Source organism: Alternaria metachromatica (genome assembly GCF_023757995.1).
Source record: "Alternaria metachromatica strain BMP 0045 chromosome Unknown scaffold_21, whole genome shotgun sequence".
NCBI lineage: Eukaryota > Fungi > Ascomycota > Dothideomycetes > Pleosporales > Pleosporaceae > Alternaria > Alternaria metachromatica.
In genome coordinates this window covers 516,396-535,361 of record NW_026055512.1, presented here as the reverse complement: position 1 = coordinate 535,361, position 18,966 = coordinate 516,396, and the positions used below count along the sequence as shown (strand labels likewise).

The 18,966-nt window shown below is 52.4% G+C and overlaps 5 protein-coding genes across 5 annotated transcripts; 1 reads left to right on the top strand and 4 right to left on the bottom strand.

The window, feature by feature from the left end:
* Positions 1 to 378: 378 nt before the first annotated feature.
* J4E83_008047 (uncharacterized protein) lies at positions 379 to 1,950 on the bottom strand (the record flags this gene model as incomplete). The annotated part of the gene is made up of 1 exon (XM_049334944.1): positions 379 to 1,950. The coding sequence occupies one exon, from the start codon at positions 1,948 to 1,950 to the stop codon at positions 379 to 381; it is 1,572 nt and encodes a 523-aa protein (XP_049186095.1).
* A 3,243-nt stretch (positions 1,951 to 5,193) lies between these two features.
* J4E83_008046 (uncharacterized protein) lies at positions 5,194 to 6,844 on the bottom strand (the record flags this gene model as incomplete). Its single annotated transcript, XM_049334943.1, has 2 exons — positions 5,194 to 6,684; positions 6,734 to 6,844. 2 exons carry the CDS (start codon positions 6,842 to 6,844, stop codon positions 5,194 to 5,196), a joined length of 1,602 nt encoding a protein of 533 aa, XP_049186094.1.
* A 932-nt stretch (positions 6,845 to 7,776) lies between these two features.
* J4E83_008045 (uncharacterized protein) lies at positions 7,777 to 8,293 on the top strand (the record flags this gene model as incomplete). The annotated part of the gene is made up of 2 exons (XM_049334942.1): positions 7,777 to 7,999; positions 8,052 to 8,293. The coding sequence occupies 2 exons, from the start codon at positions 7,777 to 7,779 to the stop codon at positions 8,291 to 8,293; spliced, it is 465 nt and encodes a 154-aa protein (XP_049186093.1).
* Positions 8,294 to 8,625: 332 nt separating this feature from the next.
* Positions 8,626 to 9,493, bottom strand: J4E83_008044 (uncharacterized protein; the record flags this gene model as incomplete). Its single annotated transcript, XM_049334941.1, has 3 exons — positions 8,626 to 8,808; positions 8,866 to 9,132; positions 9,287 to 9,493. 3 exons carry the CDS (start codon positions 9,491 to 9,493, stop codon positions 8,626 to 8,628), a joined length of 657 nt encoding a protein of 218 aa, XP_049186092.1.
* Positions 9,494 to 14,073: 4,580 nt separating this feature from the next.
* Positions 14,074 to 17,081, bottom strand: J4E83_008043 (uncharacterized protein; the record flags this gene model as incomplete). The annotated part of the gene is made up of 2 exons (XM_049334940.1): positions 14,074 to 16,777; positions 16,936 to 17,081. 2 exons carry the CDS (start codon positions 17,079 to 17,081, stop codon positions 14,074 to 14,076), a joined length of 2,850 nt encoding a protein of 949 aa, XP_049186091.1.
* Positions 17,082 to 18,966: the final 1,885 nt, after the last annotated feature.

Genomic DNA, 18,966 nt, shown 5'->3' with positions numbered 1-18,966 from the left:
AACATACAACAGCGGGGATTCGCTAGTGGTCACCCACCTAACTACTAATCCGCCGGTACACTGCTTGTATATGGCTGAGCGGACGGGAAGCCTAATTCTCAGTGTCCTATGGTCGTATGTGAAGGGATGGGAAAGAAAATGCAACATGTACTGAGTGTGACTACCACCACATAAAGCAAATCCATAGCCGCGTCTAGACGTTCATCTCATTCAAAGGAAAAGTCAAAAAGCTATCCTGAAGTCTACATTGCCACAAAACGCTTCACTCTGTAGGTTGCCAAGGCAATGCAGGCTTCTTGGCTTTCTAAATCTTGATCGTTGTAGATATGGGTGTACAGCTACTCCGCTGGATGGCGTGCGTATCTAACATAATCCCTTTCAATAGTACTGACTTCCCACGTATCGCTCGATAACCTCCCCGCCATACTTTTGCATTCCTGCGCGTTTCAGCCCTTCGGAGGTCTTTGGCTCTGGCACCCATACTCCCGTCTCACAAGCGTAGTAAATTCTCCTGTGCTGTTCATCCTCCGGTCCTTCATCACCCCACTCCGCTTTCTGGCCCGGCGCGTGATATGAAATGTGCAGTTTCCCCGCCTTACCCGTCATCTCAGACGTAAGCATGAAGGACTCAAGAACAGGCATGCAATCAACGGCTTTTGCGAGCGCGCCGAGAAAAGGATCAAAGGTTTCTGGGTCGGGGTGCTGCCGGAAGTCATGCCAGCTGAACTCGCGCGTATCGACGCTCCCAACAATGCCACGCACGGGGTCGTCGTGCGGATCGTCGGCCGGCGTTGGACCAGTGAAGTACCATTTTCCTGATGGAGCGACCATGTCAAACGAGATGTCGAAGGACTTCAAGTGTGGCCAAGACGGTGGCGTCGCGTTTTCGTCTGATGGCCAGAATAGCGTAGGGTCGACGTGCGCACTCAGGGTAAGGGTTGTGAGATATTGTGAAAAGGTTCGGATTGATGAACTGAACGGGTCGTATGTGTAGCCTTCTGGCACAATGCTCGGAACTGTATACCTCTGATCTAAAGGAGTGCAGTGTACAAAGACAATGTTGGCAGAACGGAGTGAGCGGAAATGTGTCGGCGAGAGCTTATTAGCAAATTCAGCGCGCGCCTCACCGCGCGCCTTGGGAGATGTCGCCGGTTCCCACTCTGGATCATAGTCTGAATCCAACGAGTCCTGATCCGACCCCGCGTCAGAACCAGCCTCGTAGTCTGGAAACTCCCAGTCCACTGTCCTGAGCTCTGGCATTGCCACTGCTAAATCTGGTGCAACGCTTGGTGCAAGGCTTCGCACGCCGGTGCGCTCGATAGTGAGGTGCTGCAGATTAGACAATGTAGGCAGATTGTCGGGCTCAACAAGGCGCATGTACGACTCTGCCCAACGAGCGGATTGAATATCTCTGCTCAGACCATGCTCAATCTCGAACTCATCCACTTCCCGAGCGTCGGTCGGGGACGTGGCCCCCACGATGGTAAGCCGCACTCCATTCTTCACACCGTTGTCTTCCCAGGTTCGCAGCACCTTGAAAAGTTCGCTTATAGCTTTTGTAAATGCCTCGTTGTTGGCATGTTGATCAAGTCGTGATTCCTTGTGTTCGTATGCTTCTTCCGAATATGTTGGCAATTCCGCTTCGAAACTGATCCAGGAAAGATAGCTGCGGCGATTTCCTGTTACGATGGACTGGAGCGATTCCAGCTCATCGCTTTTGATGCCTAGACGGTGAAATGTAATGGTCTCAACTGCTTCCTTCCAAGTGCGATTGAGGATCGCGAGGCGAGGAAATTGAGATGGCGAACCATCGGGCTCGAAAGATTGTCCTATCGCGAAAGCCCGCTGTTCCTGGTCTGGGTACCGCTCTGCGAAATACACAATGCGGTTGATCAGCTCTTGTGGTAGTTTGTCCATGACGCGACTGAGGTAGGGGAGTGAGCGCACCATTGTTGCGGGAACGTGTGGGGTAGGTACGCCGGAGTACCGAGGCGCTAGCAGGGGTTCGAAAAGACTACCGTGTGAAAGGGGACGTGAGTCTGTGTATTGTAGTAGAGCAAAGCCTGGATGAGGACAGAGTGTTGCGTATCAGGTTGAAGACATGCTAACATGCAGCCTGTCCGCGGAGAACATCGCAAGCAGGGCAAAGCGCTATGTGTACCAATGAACGCTCGGGACGAGCGGCAGCGTGAGATGAAGCCGCCACAAGCATTGCTGGCTGGGCCGGCCATGGAAACGATGAACGCGACACATGCGCCCCTCGATAATGTGATATATAGTCTGCCTCCCGGTGTCTCTCAGTAACTGGAAGTTGGCCAAGTTGCAATCCAGAAACCATAGATCACATGGATCTCAGTCTAGATCCAGCAGTTCTGAAAGGTCATGTACAAAGCCAGAGTCTTGGTTGCCTCGATGCTGATACGTCCATAGCCCTGCCGTCAGACTGGAATATCGAGGAAGTTAGCCAGCATGGAAGTTCAAGTTGGTCCACGGGCTACAAGCTGAGCTTGGAAAAGGATGGCGAAGAAAAGGAGTTATTCCTCAAGGTTAGTGGCCTGCAATGCTCCAGTACTCGATGCGTGCTGCTCATCACAGACAGGTCGGTCATCGGCCCCAGCACGCGGAGATGGCGCTTGGTGAATACGAGAGTCAAAAAGCATTAGCTCAGCATTTGCCAGACAACTCAGTCGTTCCGGTAGCTTTCGGCACATTCGAGCTGGACCCGACAAAGTCGTTCTTCCTAACAACATACCGTGAATTGAAGGAGAAGACGCCGGACCCAGCGGAGCTGATCAAAGTGTTGGCAAAACTGCACATCGGCTCATCTTCACCGACAGGTAAATTTGGCTTCCATGTCACCACTTTCAACGGCCATGTCCCGCTCCAGAACGAGTGGTGCGACAGTTGGGAGCAATGGTATAGTCGCCAACTCCAATCGGACATCAAATGGGAACAGAGCGTCCGAGGAGTAGATCCCGACTTTAATGAAGTTGCAGAAGAATTCTTCGCAAAAGTCATACCACGTTTGCTGAGACCACTCCAATCTGGTGGTCGGACTATCAAGCCTACTCTCGTCCACGGCGACCTATGGCATGGTAACGCCCAAGTTGACATGGACACCAAGCGGGTGATTTTTTTCGACTCCTGCTGCTGTTATGCACACAACGAATGTGAGAAAGCTACAAGTGTCGGAGGGACGATCTGACAGTGTCCACAGTGGAGTTGCACATGATGAGGCAATCGCGTTATCGATTCAACCAAGAATATGTGCAGAAATATAAAGCGGTGATCCAGCCTTCGGAGCCCGTCGAGGACTTCGATGATCGCAATGCGCTGTATGCCATGTAAAATGCCTGTCGTCGTCATGATAGTTTTGGCCAGCTAACAGCCATAGGCGGGATGACATTATCAATGCTGGGCTGCACGAGCACCGAGCTTACCTCCGTGATGAGTAAGTTCATCGCATTTCAGGCGTATCAGGTACTGATGGTATCTTAGGGTGAAGCAAGAAATGCTACGTCTCCTCGCAAAACATCCGGATGGCCTTGACGGATTCCATGACTCTTCCGCTGTTTGAACAGCAGACAGCGGTTTTCGATGCTCTGGAAGCAATGACTCAGTCCCAAGCGTAGTGTTCGTCGGGAATGATATCAGTCTGGTCGTTCTTGCCGCCTCTCCATCTGATAGAAGTGGTTTCCCGTCTTTGTGTCTGCAGAATGGGGTTGAGCCGTCCGAGTCTGGTCTTTAGTATGTCGAATCTATTATGCAAATCAGATGCAACTCCCCATAATACAACCGTTGGCAGTGCCCATGATTGAGCCTCACGAATGGCGCAAAGTACAAGACTAACGAGTACATCGTCTCTTTCTCCCCCAGGCTCATCTGATATCCGAATTCGTTGAACGAAAAGGCGCTGCTTTCGGAAATCGTGATGCCAGTAGATCCAAGCATTGGAGCTGTGCAACGCTCCTTTGACTGTGGGCGACTTCTTGTGTGTCTTCATTGCCATGAAGTCCGCCCTTTTGTGTTGCCAGTCGATCAGGTCCGTCGTTGGAAGTACGGTCATGATCGTGTGTCCTTCGGCGGTTCGCGCTTTATCCATGTCTAGCAATGTACGGGTGTCCTCTATGCATAGCTCGTCGATGTCGTCCGCGCACAGATACCGGATATTGTCTTGTATGCCGTGCGCCATGTAGAGGTCGTCGTCGATAGAGAGGTCGGTGGGAAGCACGATTGCAGGGGATGGGATCGGTGTCCAACCAAGTCGGGCATAAAACTTAATATGGATTAGTATTCGTCGTAGTTGCTCCAGCAGTCACTCACTACTTCTTTGTTGCTGTAAAGCATGCTCGCGAGCGCGTCTCCCGGTCCATCCAGCCATTGGGCGAGGTTGTGTAGAAGCGCAGAAGCGTGACCTTGACCGCGGTGATCAGGGTGAGTAACCACAGAGGCGATACAGTACCCTTTGCCCCTGTGAGATCCATCGAAATTCGTGACGAGCAGTTGCCGCTTCACGGTCTTGCAAGTTGCCAGCACTTGAGACTGATCATCACTGCGATACAGACACCAAGTTCGCACACCATCATCTTGCGCAAGAGCTTGTCTTCTCATGAACTCCTCTCGCCCCAGGAAGTCGGCCTCGGAAAGCGGTTCCCCGAAAGCGGCAGCAGCTAGCTTGTCGCATGCTAACCGTTGGTCATCTGTCGCTTCGCCGAAACTCACGCCTGTAAACATAGATGCTTTCTGAGCAAGAATAAGGTGGCATTGGCCACTTGCATTGTGTTGTGGTGAAGCCGATGGATGGTGTCACTCTCCAGTCGGTGGTGTCGTCATCTTTCCAGAAGACGCGTTCAGAGGTGGACGCGTCAGAGCTCACTCGCGCGCCAAGACTACCTAGCTGGCTGCCAAACACGTGACAGCTGCGCTAGCTTGGAGTACATTTATTAACATGGCACTCCTGCAAGAAGACGCATATCGCATGAATCACCTAGATTGTTTCACCATCGCAAGCGCACACTCTGTATTGCGATTAGCAGACAACGGAGACCAGCCTGGACAGCAAGCCACAGCACGCAGAGAGAAGCTCGACCGCATGAACAACACTTAGGTAAACGATTAAGTTTAATAGACGTTAATCTACAGAGCTTGAGAAAAAGAGTCTAGACTTGGAAACAGCGAAACCTCAGTCTCCGCCTACTCATCCCAATTATGATAAGCAACGGGCGAGATGTCCTGTCCACCATACGCGGTACCACCAAAGTCGAGGTAGCCCTGCGCCCCCGAATAAGGTATGCGCGCAATATCCTCATAGTCGCCCATAACCCATACACTCTGCATACCCATAATCATATGCTGCAGCACATGGCAATGCAGCATCCAGCAACCCGGGTCCAGAACCCTCAGTCTCCAGCAGCGCCATCCGCCTTCCTCTCCTGCAGTACCCTTGGTACGGTAGCGATACAGATTGGTTGTATCGCGCCTTACGGGGTTGTAGTTCTCGAGCTTCTTCTCATTCTCAAAAGGATCGAATGTGCCGTTTCCACTGCCGCAGTCGTAGAAGTGCGCGCCGTGGAGATGGAAAGGGTGGTAGTCGAAGCCACCGTTGTTGTCGACGAGAGAGCCGGTGTTCTCTAAGATGATTTCGATGACTTCGCCGAGCTTGGCGGGCCAGGTTAGCGTGTATGGATCCCAGCCACCGTTGGCCATGGCGGCGGTGTAGTTGGGCATGGCTGCGGGGCCGTTCTTGTAGATGTCGACGAGGTAGGGCGGGCTGTTGGCGGTGGTCTCTTCGGTCCAGTTTAGGCCGTCGAGTTGCCAGATTGTAGTGGATTGCTTGAGTTGCACGTTGTTGATGTGAACGCGGCGGGTTATCTCCGAGGCTTTGGGGAAGTTGTTGGGGACGAGGGGCTCGAGAGCATATTCGAGGAAGTCGTAGGTGGCATTGGTGAAAGTCAGAGGGGCAACCGTGGGTGCGGTGGTGGTCTTGGGTCCTGAGCTTGGGTAGCGCAGGATACCGAAGCCGGTGTAGATTGCAGGTCGGTCTTTGGTCTCCCATTGCATGATGTATTCGGTCTGGTTGCCGAGCTCCTCTACTGTCTTTGTGCTGAAGAGAGCGTCGAAACGTTGGCCGGATGAAAGCATCATGTGGTCTGTAGTGTGGGGTTGCGTGTAGCCACCATCGGCTTCGATAACGTCGAACTTGGAATGGCCCTCGATACCGAACGATACCATAGATATGGCTGTTGCACCTACAAAGCGCATGCGGTAGGTCTTGCCCGGCTCGACTTCGATAACTGGTAGCTCACAAGTGCCCTCGCCAGCTGTTTCACCAATGGCAACACCGACACCATTTAGAAGCACTGCGTTGACCTCACCAGTCCACTTGAATGGCGTCGCAACGAGACCATCTTCCATTACCTCATCAGTCTTGTTGTAGTAGTCTTGGAGGAAGACGATGCGCTCTTCATCGTACTCAAACGGAGGAGGACCAAAGTCTTCGATGATGAGCGGCCCTGCTGCAGAGATGGCCTGGAAGCCGATGTGAGAGTGGTAGAAGTAGGTTCCGGCATCCTCGACCTCAGGATGAATCTCATAGTCGAAGCATCTGTGAGGTGCGATCGGCCATTGGCTGACAGGTGAGCCATCACTGAAAGGTGCAGTACGTTGACTGAGGCCATGCCAATGCTAGTGCGTATTAGTTATCTGTTTGTGCCATAGTCTAGTTTATCCATACCATGGTTGTGTTGTACTCTTCCATGTCATTGCAGACTCGCACCCAACTCGTCTTCCCGGCTGGGAGACGTAGTTCGGGTCCAGGGGATGTACCGTTTACCAACGCAGACATGCGAGTCTGGCATGCTACATCATGGTTCTCGTATGTAACCGAAAGGTAGAAGTCCGGGGTGAATCCTCCATCATGAGTGTGGAGACATGAATCGTTCTTTCCTGTGGGGTAGGATTCGTTCGTCCCTGTCGGATAGGGTGCATTCAACTCTTCGCCCACGACTGAACGCGCCGCTCCCAATAACAAACCAAAGAGCAAAGGGGTGAACATCTTGGATGAGATGCGATGAACTGAAGTGAGGTATCGAGTAAGCACTGCCCAGCCTTATAAGCACACCTCCTAATATAACACGTCAAGGTGGCGCGCCTCCTCTGGCGGTGCACAATCTGACACAGCTAGTTTACCATCTACGAACCGTGATCTACGTCAGCATCGCTGACGGCAGGGTTAGACCCATGAGGGCCGTTAGTACAGCCCAACACTTCCTGGAGAAGGCCCGAGATCTCGCCGAACGCGAAAGCTACCGTCTAGATGGCAATTAGTTTGCGACCCTGCGTCCGTCCACAACATCGCGAAACATATTCTCCATGTTCAGCAGAGCGTCAGTACGTTGTATGCAAAAATACTTGCGGCTGTCAAAATAGAGTTGCCATCGTCGCGTGGAGTTTAGGTTTCCTGCTAACGCACCGTAAGCCCCCTATCAGACTTGGGTGCGGACCGAATGGCGGTTCTTACTCGCCATTGCAATTACCGGATCGTCCGGGAGGTACTGTAGAACAGATGGAAGTCGACTAGAAGCACAGAAGTAATGAATAGCCTGAATGGTGATGAAGACAGTCTCGCCGGGCCCCTGATCATCAAACCTTGAGAAGCACCGACTATAAGTACAACTTTGTACCATCCGCAGCCTTACCCAACGGCAGTTCTCCCTCTATATATACATCGGCCCTCCTCTTCTGAAACCGCGTCGCATCGTCAACGTCATCGATATCATGTTCGCCCAATTCGTCTTACCGTTCCTCGCGATGCAGATGCTCGCATCAGCAACTCCGCATCAACACCGAAGAGCCAACGGCGTCGAGATTACGAGTCTGACAAAAAATGTCACATCGACTAGCGGAACCGGCAATGTCGCTGCAGCGGGTAACCTTTCACCATTTGGCGACATTGGTGTAGGCTGCGGCATCAACTGGCAAGCCGATGTGTCGTATGGAGGTATGTATTCCAATTACTATGCGGCCGGTTTTAACTAACGCACGCGATACAGGCGGACTCCAGGCTGGATCCAGCGACTTTGGTCTGGGAAGCGGCTTCAACATGACCCCGGAAGCCATCATCATCGGCGCTGGAATCGGCATGAATGCGGCGAACGCGAGCGCGAACATCCAGTTTCATGGGTCGAAGAACGGAAGCGTCGAGCTAGTATTCGAGAGTTCCGCACCGATCGTGTGCACGCCAGGGTTCAAGGATGGAAAGTCGACTGTTTCATGCAAGACAGTGTCTGTGTAGATGGTGACAAATTAGGACAGTTCGATCGATACCAGATGCATTGTGTGGGGTATACGAAGTAGTTGGGAGGGACGAAGAGTGGGAAAGAGAAAGAGCAGAGAGGAGATGGCCCGTGCGATCAGCGAACCCCGCCATTGCATATGGGCTACGGGGAAGCTAATCTTCGTCTTCATCCTGCAGATATCGTAAATCTTGATATCATTTTAATAGAGAATTTCAAACAGTGCATGCCTCTTGGGGCGCACCTACAGCTAATCGAGCCTCATACTCTTGATCCATTTTGAGTCTTTGGATGCAACTCATCTAGAAACGCAGTCCCGTCTGTTGAATTTTCATTTTGCGCTTGCTGTATACTTCTTGAGGATGAAGCCGAAGTACTGGAAAGTGTCGCCTCCACCCATGATCTCCATCTCAAGATCCCACTCGTTATCCCGATTCAGGATAGGCTTGATGAAGTGTGGCTGGCGGTATGTGATGTAGAGAAAGACACCGTCATCTTTCAATACCCTCCAGACCTTTGCGCAATTAGCATACGTCGAAGTTCCAAACTTACGCCTCATTCATCTACTCACCTCGCTAAGATATCTGCCACTGTTCTCCATAACCTCCTCGGGTGGACTCCATGGACTGCCGTAGATCATGGCATCCAGTGTGCCTTTGTCAAAGGCGACATCCACGGAGTTGCTGTCGATACCTTTCATATCCCGCACATCGCCAACTCTCCACTCTACTTGAGGTTCATCCGAGTGCCGCGATTTCATCAGATCGACGACTATTGAGGAAAAGTCAATGCAGAGCTGGTTCGTGTAGCCTCGCTTTAGGAGATCGTATGGGACGGTCTGGCCACGGGTCAGTCATTCAGAATATGTAATTACAAACGCATTCGCGGATTGTTAGTGAAAGTAACGGAATGTTGAGCAATGCCATCATCGCTAAGGTGTTGAAGTTTGTGCTGCTCACGACGTTCCGCAATTCCATGATAGGAAGACCTACGCTATCGCCGCTGCCCAAATGGAGAATTTTTCCATCCTTTCCCGCTTCCCTTGTCTTGTCGAACAAATGCTTCTTGAAGAACGGCTCTAAGTCCTCGAAAGCGCGAAACCACTCATGTGTTGGCTTGGTCCCGTCGGCCTTTGCGTACCGTTGGTCCCAAAACTCTGAATGGCCGAGCGCTTGCGCCTCGTCAGTGCTGGACGGCATGGTGTGTCTGGTCGAGCTCGGTTTTCGTGCAGTCGTTTAAAAAAAGACTCATAGAAGAGAATTGCTTGTGCAACCCGTTAGGTTAAAGACTTGGCCGCTATGCAGTTGTGGCGCAGTTGCTGCCCTTCAATTTGAGGGAGGGGTGTGGGGTCATCGGCGCGCTTGTCTAGGCAAGTGCGACAGTGAGACGCAACCCTACTGTACACATTACCCAGGAAAATGCCAACCCTTCGTACAAAAGTCGCAGAACAGACATCATGATGCGCCATCAACCAGGGCCACAGATGCGCGCGACTCAACGCTTGCAGGCTTGCTAGAAGAAGTGGACGCGCTCTCGCGCGTCATGACAGGCTGCGCATCCGTGTCACGGGAGGACCAAAAAGAGAAGCCGCAGGCTGGCGCGTAATCAAGTTCTATGACGGCAACAGATAAGAGTATGTTACACAAGACCCCAATCTATTATCTGACATGTATATATCCGCATCCTCCGCTAACTCAGTCGTTGTGAGGCACTAATCCCACGGTCGTGCTCGTAAAACCCATCCCGATTGCTTGGTCCGTCCGCCACTACATCGCCGTATTGGAAGCACGGGGAGAAACATGCTATAGTACTGTAGAAAACCATGTCAGCTCATTTCCCAGTCGCGACCTGCCAGGGAAAGAGTACTCACACCGCATTGACAACGTCGCCAGACATAAGCCTTTGTTTCCTCCCGAGGCACAGTCAGTTGAACTAGTTTGCAGGTGGAAGAGGGATTTCATACAGGCACGCTCATCCACAGCATCAAGGCCATGCTGGCCCACAACTCTATGGTCACAGCCAGCCATAATGACACGGTCATGTCGACGGCGGCTTCCCGTCGATGCCAGTTGAAGCAGAGCCAATGTCGTGACCCGCTGTAATATCACCTGTAGGGCCGGTGCTGTTGTTTTGCGTTATAGGAGAGGCCTCAGGACAGGGAGAGCCCCAAACTAGTGCCAGACTGATACTGGCGATGCCGAATACTGCCACCACAGTGATCAGGAAGTCCCGATCCCAAGCGCTCTTGAATAGGCCCATTCCGCTGGATCAGGGGATTGACCAGCCCTTGTGAACAGCACCGCCTTTGTCGCGATGTGTGTTGGGTCAGAGTGAATGAGGTGCAGGAAGACCGGTGGTTGTGGTGGTTGTGGTGGTTGTGGTGGCTGCAAAGTCGTGTAGGTGCAGATCTCTAGGTATGGCTGTGCTAGTAGCTTGGTAACGAGGTTGGTAACGAGGTTGGTGATGAGATGGAGTGGAGTAAGAGGTTACGATGTGTTGTCTTCTGAGCCATTGGCTTGGGATGTGTCCAAGGGTATATAAAGACTACTGTGTTACGGGTGTCAGGGCGGATTGTCCCGATCCCGCAAGGTCAGGGGGGCGCATGCGAGAGGCGTCAGGGTCCTGCGTCTCACCGGGGGACCTTTTTAAGGTCAGCGCAGCAGAGAAGGGTCCCTCCAAGGCTGTCACGTTCACGAGAAGGGGCCGGTTGAGCGTGCACAGCCTCGATAGATGCGCATACCTGGGTGTCCATCTCAGCAGAACATCCCGAAGACGAGGCATGGCCTCTCTGCATAGCCACCAGGCTCTGTCCAGATGCTCTTGGGTGTTCGTGGGGTGCAGGCTGTACAGCCTGCATATGACGGAATTGAACCACATGGCCTTGCTCGCTGTCTACTTGACCGGCCAATCAATCTCTCGATCGCCAACCTGGATCTACCATTCGACGAGCCCTCCACAGTCGCAGGCTGACGCGCCTTCAGCCTGATAGAGAGATACTGGAAGGTATATTTACCCCGCACCCTCAGCTTGACTGAGAAGCGATTTCCTCCTTCATACTGCCACTCGTCAAAGATGTCGCAAGGTCCGCCTACTTACCCTCACAAAACGAAAGCAGCGTTTACCATGAACGAGACCATGTACGAAAAGGACAATGCGTCAGTGAGACGGAATGGAGTCTGGTCTGAGCTCCAGGTCAGGAAGCACAACATTGAACAGGACGGTGTACGACAACCCAACAAGTCTGCAATGGACTACTTGCTATTTTCGAACGTTTACTAACACCTCGACAGTCTGCCCAGATTCTTGGAACGACAGGTACCATCCAAGGCAAGCAGACCGTAGACAAATCTAGCACCGGGATAGAACAGAAGTATGGGGATAATACTATAAAAGCGACTGGGGCTATCAATGCTGCCGAGAGGATTGACAATAGTTCGACTGGTATTGTTACTGTGGAAGGTGCAACAGGTTCAGCTAGGATTACTGAGAATACGGGAAACATTGCAGCCAAGCATGTCAAGGGGATATCCACTGGAATAACATATTCTAGATAGACAGGGTACGCTACTCTGATCTCGTTATCGCTTCTTAAACTTGCTAAGTTGCCCAGTCAGCCACCGTTGTCGGACAACACGCGTGTACTATTGGTTGTAATACAATCGAGATTCTGACTTCCACACCACTGAGTGGCGCTCAATCACCAAGTGCTAATACCCGTATTGATGTCGCTAGAATCCAAGCCAACTTCAATGGAGCCAGTTTCGCGTGATATTCCCGCTGAAAAAGTTGGTTCGGATGCCTGATCATAAGTCAGACGCATACAGAGTTGAGTATGGTATGATGATGTCGAAGCCAATCTAAAGAGCTCGCTCGCTCACAGTGAAAGTTTGCCAACATATTCAATACTCTGGTTTTGGGAGTGACCACTTACAAGACCCTTGAAAGCAATCCCAGTGTTCACACGATCAGCGCGACCACCGACTACGATGTTCCCGGTCTGCCCTGATATTTGTGCACATACTGTTGGATTACGCGTTTGCTGAACCTCATTCGAGCGCGTGGACCTATGTTCCATCCTCATCGCTGCTTCTATGACTTTAGTCAGTAATCGTTCATACTCGACATCCATAGTAGTTCAACCCTTATCGGGCCAGGATGGATGAGTCCCCGTGGAATGTGCCCTACCGCTTGGAGATCTCCTAAATATCTGTTCTCTGAGCCGAAAGAAGGCATGTTCACGGCCCTCGCCGTATATAAGCGGCATATGAACATTGAATATGCCCAGTAGAGAGTATGCTAGGTCTTCATCTCGTTTCGTTGAACGCGTTTCCGCCCATGATAATCGCTCTTGAACGCTCGTCCCGGCAAGATTACCACCCTCGAAGACGTGCTGCGGTATCCCTGTTATTTCTTTTATCTCCTGCAACCACGAGGACCTATCACCGATAGAGTCACCCTCCATGGTGTAGAAGCCAAGGGCCTTCGGGGCAACAAGTTCCTGTAGTGTCCATCCGCGAGTAAACCACCGGCTGTCTCGGAAGGAGCTGGTATCTTTGATCGAAACGTCAGACAAATAGACGTAACATTTTGCCGCGTCCTGATACCAGCGGAACATCGAGTTGATTGCTTCAGAGAGCTCTGCGCTGCTTGATTTGTCGATGCAGCAGGTATCAACCCAGAAGTGCTCTAGACCATCTGTAACGGCTTGCCTTGCGCAGAAGAGGATTTTACGGTATCCTGCTTTGCTGCGGCACGTACCATTTATGATGTCTTCCAGATTCACACCATCTGCAATGTCCTTCAGAGTGACCTCCTCGAAATCCGATCCCCACGTATGAGAGAGGATGCCGTACGGTGGGACTTCTTTGCCGTGGGCCTCAACTAGGCTAAGGTGGTCGCTTCCGAATTTTATGAGGCGCATGAAGAGCGATTCTGAGAGACTGGTGCCAGTCGGCAGCTTTGTATGCGACGAGACAATCACGACCTGAAGTAGGTGGTTTGAGGCGTCGTGCAATCAGGAATCTGGCAGGTAGCTAAAGTACGCAGCTGGTTAACGACAGCGCATTCGAATGATAAAAAAATTATGTTGATAACAGAAGGGTGGCGAGGATGGTAAGAAGTGACGAGGCTAGAAGGCAAGTTCTGGCAGGCTAAGACGTGGCAGGCGCCACAGCCTTACATGCAGCATGAGTAACCGAGCTGGTATTACCAGGGACCACTCGTACCTCCCCAAAAGAACTTTGTCTTCGGCTGATTGGCTAACATCCTGCTGTATGACACTTTACACCAATACGTACAACATTAGTCGACGAACTGTTCAATGTGAGCAACCCTTGGTAGGTGAATAGAAGTGATACAAAGATGCATGCTAAGAGGAATGGATGCGCAACCCAGTTTCACCTGCGATACCAAGGGAGGCTATGCAAGCCTTGCTCCGGTGAAAAAGCTGATTCACCGGTGAGAAACTTAGCTTAGTTTTGGCTGTTAGGATAGGTTACCAGGTTGCTTAGCACGCCTCACACTGGTAGAGGCGAATTACCAGGTTCGGCCGCTCACATTGTACCCATGTCTTTTCCCTATTATACTTCGCGCTCAGGCATGAAGTCGTACTCCTTCGGGATCAAACTATGTGTATCTGCCACAATGAGCCCTAGTATCATGGAAGTGGAACAAGATCTACCTTGCTTAATCGTAACATTCTGTTTTGTCTCTCAGCAGTGAATAGTGTAGCGTAATCCATGAATGCATAACCTAATACCTAATCCGTGTCTTCCAACACTCAACCTCCAGCAACCACAGCCAAGCCCTCGTAGATCTGCCTCCTGACCCTAGAGAAAGTCGCCGCATCGTTATTCCTTGGATCCAGATTACCATAAGCCCCTCCATCTATCTCAATCTGACCAGTAGCCGTCTTCCTCACAGCTACCGTGCCGTTGATGACCAATACACCCTCGCCTCTAAACTCAGCTTGCATGCCATTAGCATTCATGAGCTTCCTCAAATCGGCAAGGCGAAGATCGCCGACATGGAAAGGTTGTGCAACGGATCGAACAGCGGTAGCCATATTCGTAGGAACGACGTCGAGAATGGGTGTATCGTCATTCTTGTCGCTAGATACGGGAACGGCAGGGGCGTCGAGTCGCGCCTTCTTCTTCGCGGGCGTATCTGCCTCTTCCTTGACTTCTGGCTCCAAGCTTGCAGCTGCAAGGCGACCAGTGATGGCCACGACACCCATGCCGCGAACGTTCTGCCAACGGAGGTTGCGCACCATACTGCGGCTGAGCTTCACACTCCAAGCATTGGTATCGACACTGGCGTCGACCATCACACCGACTGTGGGTGTGAAGACATCGATGGCATTGGCGGAATCGGTGTTTGCGTTCAGCGCTATGCGACTGATCTCGGCAAGCTCCAGGGTCTCGCCTTCCTCGCCACCTACAAAGATCAGCTTGCGAGGCTTGATAAGTGGAATAAGCTGTTGAATCGTGCGGCGGTCGTGTAGGCCTGAAAAGTCGACAAAGGCAATGCGACACCGGATTTCCAGGGTTTCCGACTCAATGATGACTTTCGATGGGCCTTCCACTTTGTCTGGATCGTCTTCTGGTTCGCTGTCCGATTCTCCGTCCTCGCCTTCTTGAGCCTCTTTGTCTTTCCGTCGTTTTTGATTGGCGTTGGCCTTGTTAGTGTCGGTGTTGTTCAGTAGGTCGTCCCACCTCCTCTTCTGGCCAACAGCATTCTCCTTCTTCGTCCCTTCACCACGAAGAGCTTCCCCAGCAGTGTTGTCTTCCTCTTCCGCGCGCGCAAAATCTTCGGGTCGGATCAGATCACCAAAGTCGTCCGCTCGACGCTTCTTGGCCTGGAACGGGAACATCTTCTCTTTTCCTTTCTTTCCTTGCACTTCATAGTCGTGGACGTTCTTGCGGCGTAAGAGTACGTTGACACCCAACTCCGCGTCTGTCATGCCAAGCTTGTTTCGTGCATGTTGAAGAGCGACGGTCGCGTTGAGGGCCTTTCCTCGGTATCCATCACCAGAGCCTTCCGAACTCTCTGACTCGGTGGATGATCGGTCGTCGACAACATCAGCGGATGTTTCGAGCATTGCTGCATTATCACCGCCCATGGTAGTTTGCCGTTGTCTCTGGCCGGCAAGGAACTGCTGATAAAGCGGAACCTCGTCTCCCTCGAGTGCGACTGTCCGTATAGTATTGAGCGGCGCTTGATCGCCCGCGGCGTCGACTATGGTTGTAGAAGGAGCGTCCTGCCCTGGCGAAGCGTTGCGCTGGTTCCACAGTTCCCAGAGATATCGGCCGAGACCCTTCTTCTGCGCGCCCAGTTGGCCAGCTCTTTCAGTGAGGATGACCAAGTTCTTTTCGTCGGCCGCCAGGCTTCGAATAGCATCTTTGGAGAATCCCCACTCGAGCGTCGCATCACTTGCTAGTATCACTCGCGGTCCATTGGCGCCTAGCATCCTAGTTACGCGGGTCTTGCGCTCAACCAGTGTGATATGTTTGAAGTCGAACGGGACTCTGGCGCGGTCTTCCTCTTTGCCGCTTTTGTTCCTCCGATCTTGATCCGCAGCGCTGGCTTCAAACTCCTTCACGATGCCCTCCTCCATCCATTCCAACATACTGCGTACGTATCGCATTGTTGCACCACCCGTTCGACTCGCAAGATAGACTTTTGCGCTTTGTAGTGAACCGCCCCCTTCCGCGTTTGTTGCCTCCCGCTCCCATGTTTCCTCAAGAAGATAGGCCAGTTCCAGTATACGAGCACTCGAGTCTGAGGGGATCAAGACGGTTCCGCCCTTGGCCACTGTGTCTTGAATCATCTCGAGGAGGGCCTCGTCTCGCTTGTTGGGCGATCTAGCCACCTTGACCATACTGGTGTTTTTGCTGCTGCAGATCAAGGCAGTTGGACGGCGCAACTGCTCCAGAACTTCAGAGCCACCAGTGCCAGGCCCTCCGAGCCAAGCAGCCCCGGAGAGGACATGCTCTCTGGCTTGGTTCCAGTCGACGGCATAGACGACCGACTCCATTCCATGCTGTATATGCCATATTGAACCTCCCAACGTGTGTCCAGCGCTGTATGCGGTAATGGTGAGACCATTGAGCGGAGGCGAATGCGGCGAAGGGATGGGTTGATGCGGTTGGGAATATCGAAGCGGATTTATGCGCGCGAAGTAATCGGCAATCTCTTGCGACGTAGGCGCCTGGAGAAGAATGTTGGGATTCTTTCCACCCGTGAGCGCCGAAGAGAAGGAGTATGCGGACTCGCTGAGAGCTTCGGTGGGGATGATGGACGAGGCGAGCGGCGTGGATTCGTACAGATCCTGGAGCAGCGTCCGGCCGAGCGATATGACGGGGTTGGTCGCGTAGACGGGTATTCGCGTGAACAGAGGGAAGTTCTTGCAGCAGTGGACGTAGGCTCCGAGATGCGCAGTGGTCGCGTGAGTAAGCAGGATGAATGAGAGGGTGGGGACATGTCTGCAGTATCTGAATTAGTCATCGTGTATGTATGGTGTATTGCTATATAGCGACTTTGCTACCCGCTGCCCGTGTTTCCCAGGCGCGTGCAGCACATATGAACAGCCCATACTTCAGCTGTGCTCCACATCGCGTTCGCGGCCAGATCAAGGACCTACCTCTCTATCTCTTTGAGCTTCTCTACACTGAAATCTTCATCCCAGCCAACATCGATCAAGATTTGTATGCCTCCATCGAACTCCAGCAACGACTGCGACGCGGGTGAGGAGCTCTGTGCGCCCAGTAGGGGCGTGAAGTTGAACATAGTTGCAGCCGCTACTCAGCGTGATTTAGGCGACTCTAAGTCTCTGTACGCATGGTGCTCGCACGCTGGTTGATATGGTGAGGCGGTGATGTTGTCTCGTTAGTTGATGCTTGAGCAGTGACAACATGGCCGAACGCGTCTAAGCGCGTCGGAGCTCGGGGACAAATTGATCCGCGCGTCTGATCCCAGATCACGTGAACATCACCACTCTCTGCTGCCTGTACCACGAAAAGGCACCACGAGGGACGTACCGCCTACCTCATAACAATTTGCAACGTGGGCGATACAAGCTGCTGTTTTTGGAGCTACGACACAATACCTGCTGCGGCAGAGCTCGTCAATCACCTAGGTAAGCCCGAAACACATCCACCCAACCCTCGCAGCACCACCTGCCGCTAGAAGCATTTCTACACCCACATCGTTTCCGTCTACTGGGTTTGTTTTGGTGTGGTTCATTAGCTCCTGCCTATGGTATGCAACTTGTACTGCAGGTCAACCCTGAAGAGTCAAGCAGGCCCCGCCGCATACGTGTTCGCAGACAGCGGCAACAAACAGTCCCGTACTTTTCGAATTTAGTCGATCACCCGCCCGCGCCTGCATCCGCTGGGAAATCTAGGGAGCCGTGGGTTCCTTATGGTAAGCAAATATGTACTGTATCGGCCAGGTAGAAGTCCTGTGAGGGCGTTACGAGGCACACCGAACACTATCAGGATACAACTGTGAGTAGCAACTCGGAATCTTCGTATGAGGCTGCAAATAAAGTCGCGTTAGCATCCAAGGCGGAACTTCGGAACGAGACCGGCATGCAAAGCACTCAGCCCGCGCCACAAACATGCAGGAGTCGCACTGCGCATTCAACAAACCTCATCCTGGCTCATGTACAGCAGACACGGGTGGCCTCCAGGGCAAGAACACGTCTGATCATCTCCTGATATTGTACCCACGCAAGTACCGGACAAGACGTCATGACAGATGTCAAACGGAATGGTCGGTAGTTTTCACGAACCGTTCATGGAACCCTTGATACTACTACTGCGAGTCGCCCAACTCCAGACCAGACATGTTTTGATCATGGCTCAACACTTGCTGCATATGCAGCCGTCTGCACCTGTTGTCTGCGTCAATAGTGTTGGCGAATGGGACGGGAAGTGACCCCGCAGCCAAAGCACGCCGCTAAGGTCCTTATGCAAGTCATTCGCCTGTCCCCTTCGGCTGCATACGTCCGTCATTTTCGTTACGCAAAAACGGGCTAACAACGGTCAGCCATCGGGGCGCCGCTATCACCACGCAGGGACAATTGTCTGACCCATCTTTCTTGAGTTCATCTGATCTCTGTGTCGGTTGTCAGAATACTGTGCAATAAGTCGTATGCTACGTCATGCACTCGTCGAGACGGGCATTTACTTCAGAGAAGACCACTGCTGATTCCAAATTGGGGACGGTAAGATCGAGAATGGGAACTAGGCTCCACCTTGCGATGAGACGGCGGGTCCGAGACATGATACTTTTCATCGAATCATGCCAAATGAGGAGCTTCGACAACTTGATTCACGGTCATCTGCCGGTGGTGGGTCTAGGCACTTGCGAGCGGTTTTCGAAGAACGCCGTAGCATGCTGCCCAAATCACATTTCGACGCGACTCAAGACTGCAAAAACCTTGGTCTTTGAGAGCATGCCTGACCATCTCGTCACGCAAGGAGAGGCGGCTTGTTATCGGGCTCTGCACTCGAGTCCGTCAAAGCTTTCGGCTGGGACCGAAGTCAGGGTACTGCGGAAACCCGCCCTGGAGCCAGCTTTGGGAGCGTGCCTTTGTGCCCGTCGTCCCGCTCCGGCCGCAAAGTAACCAGATCCTCAGCACGCAGGGAAGTCCACCGTGCGACACCAC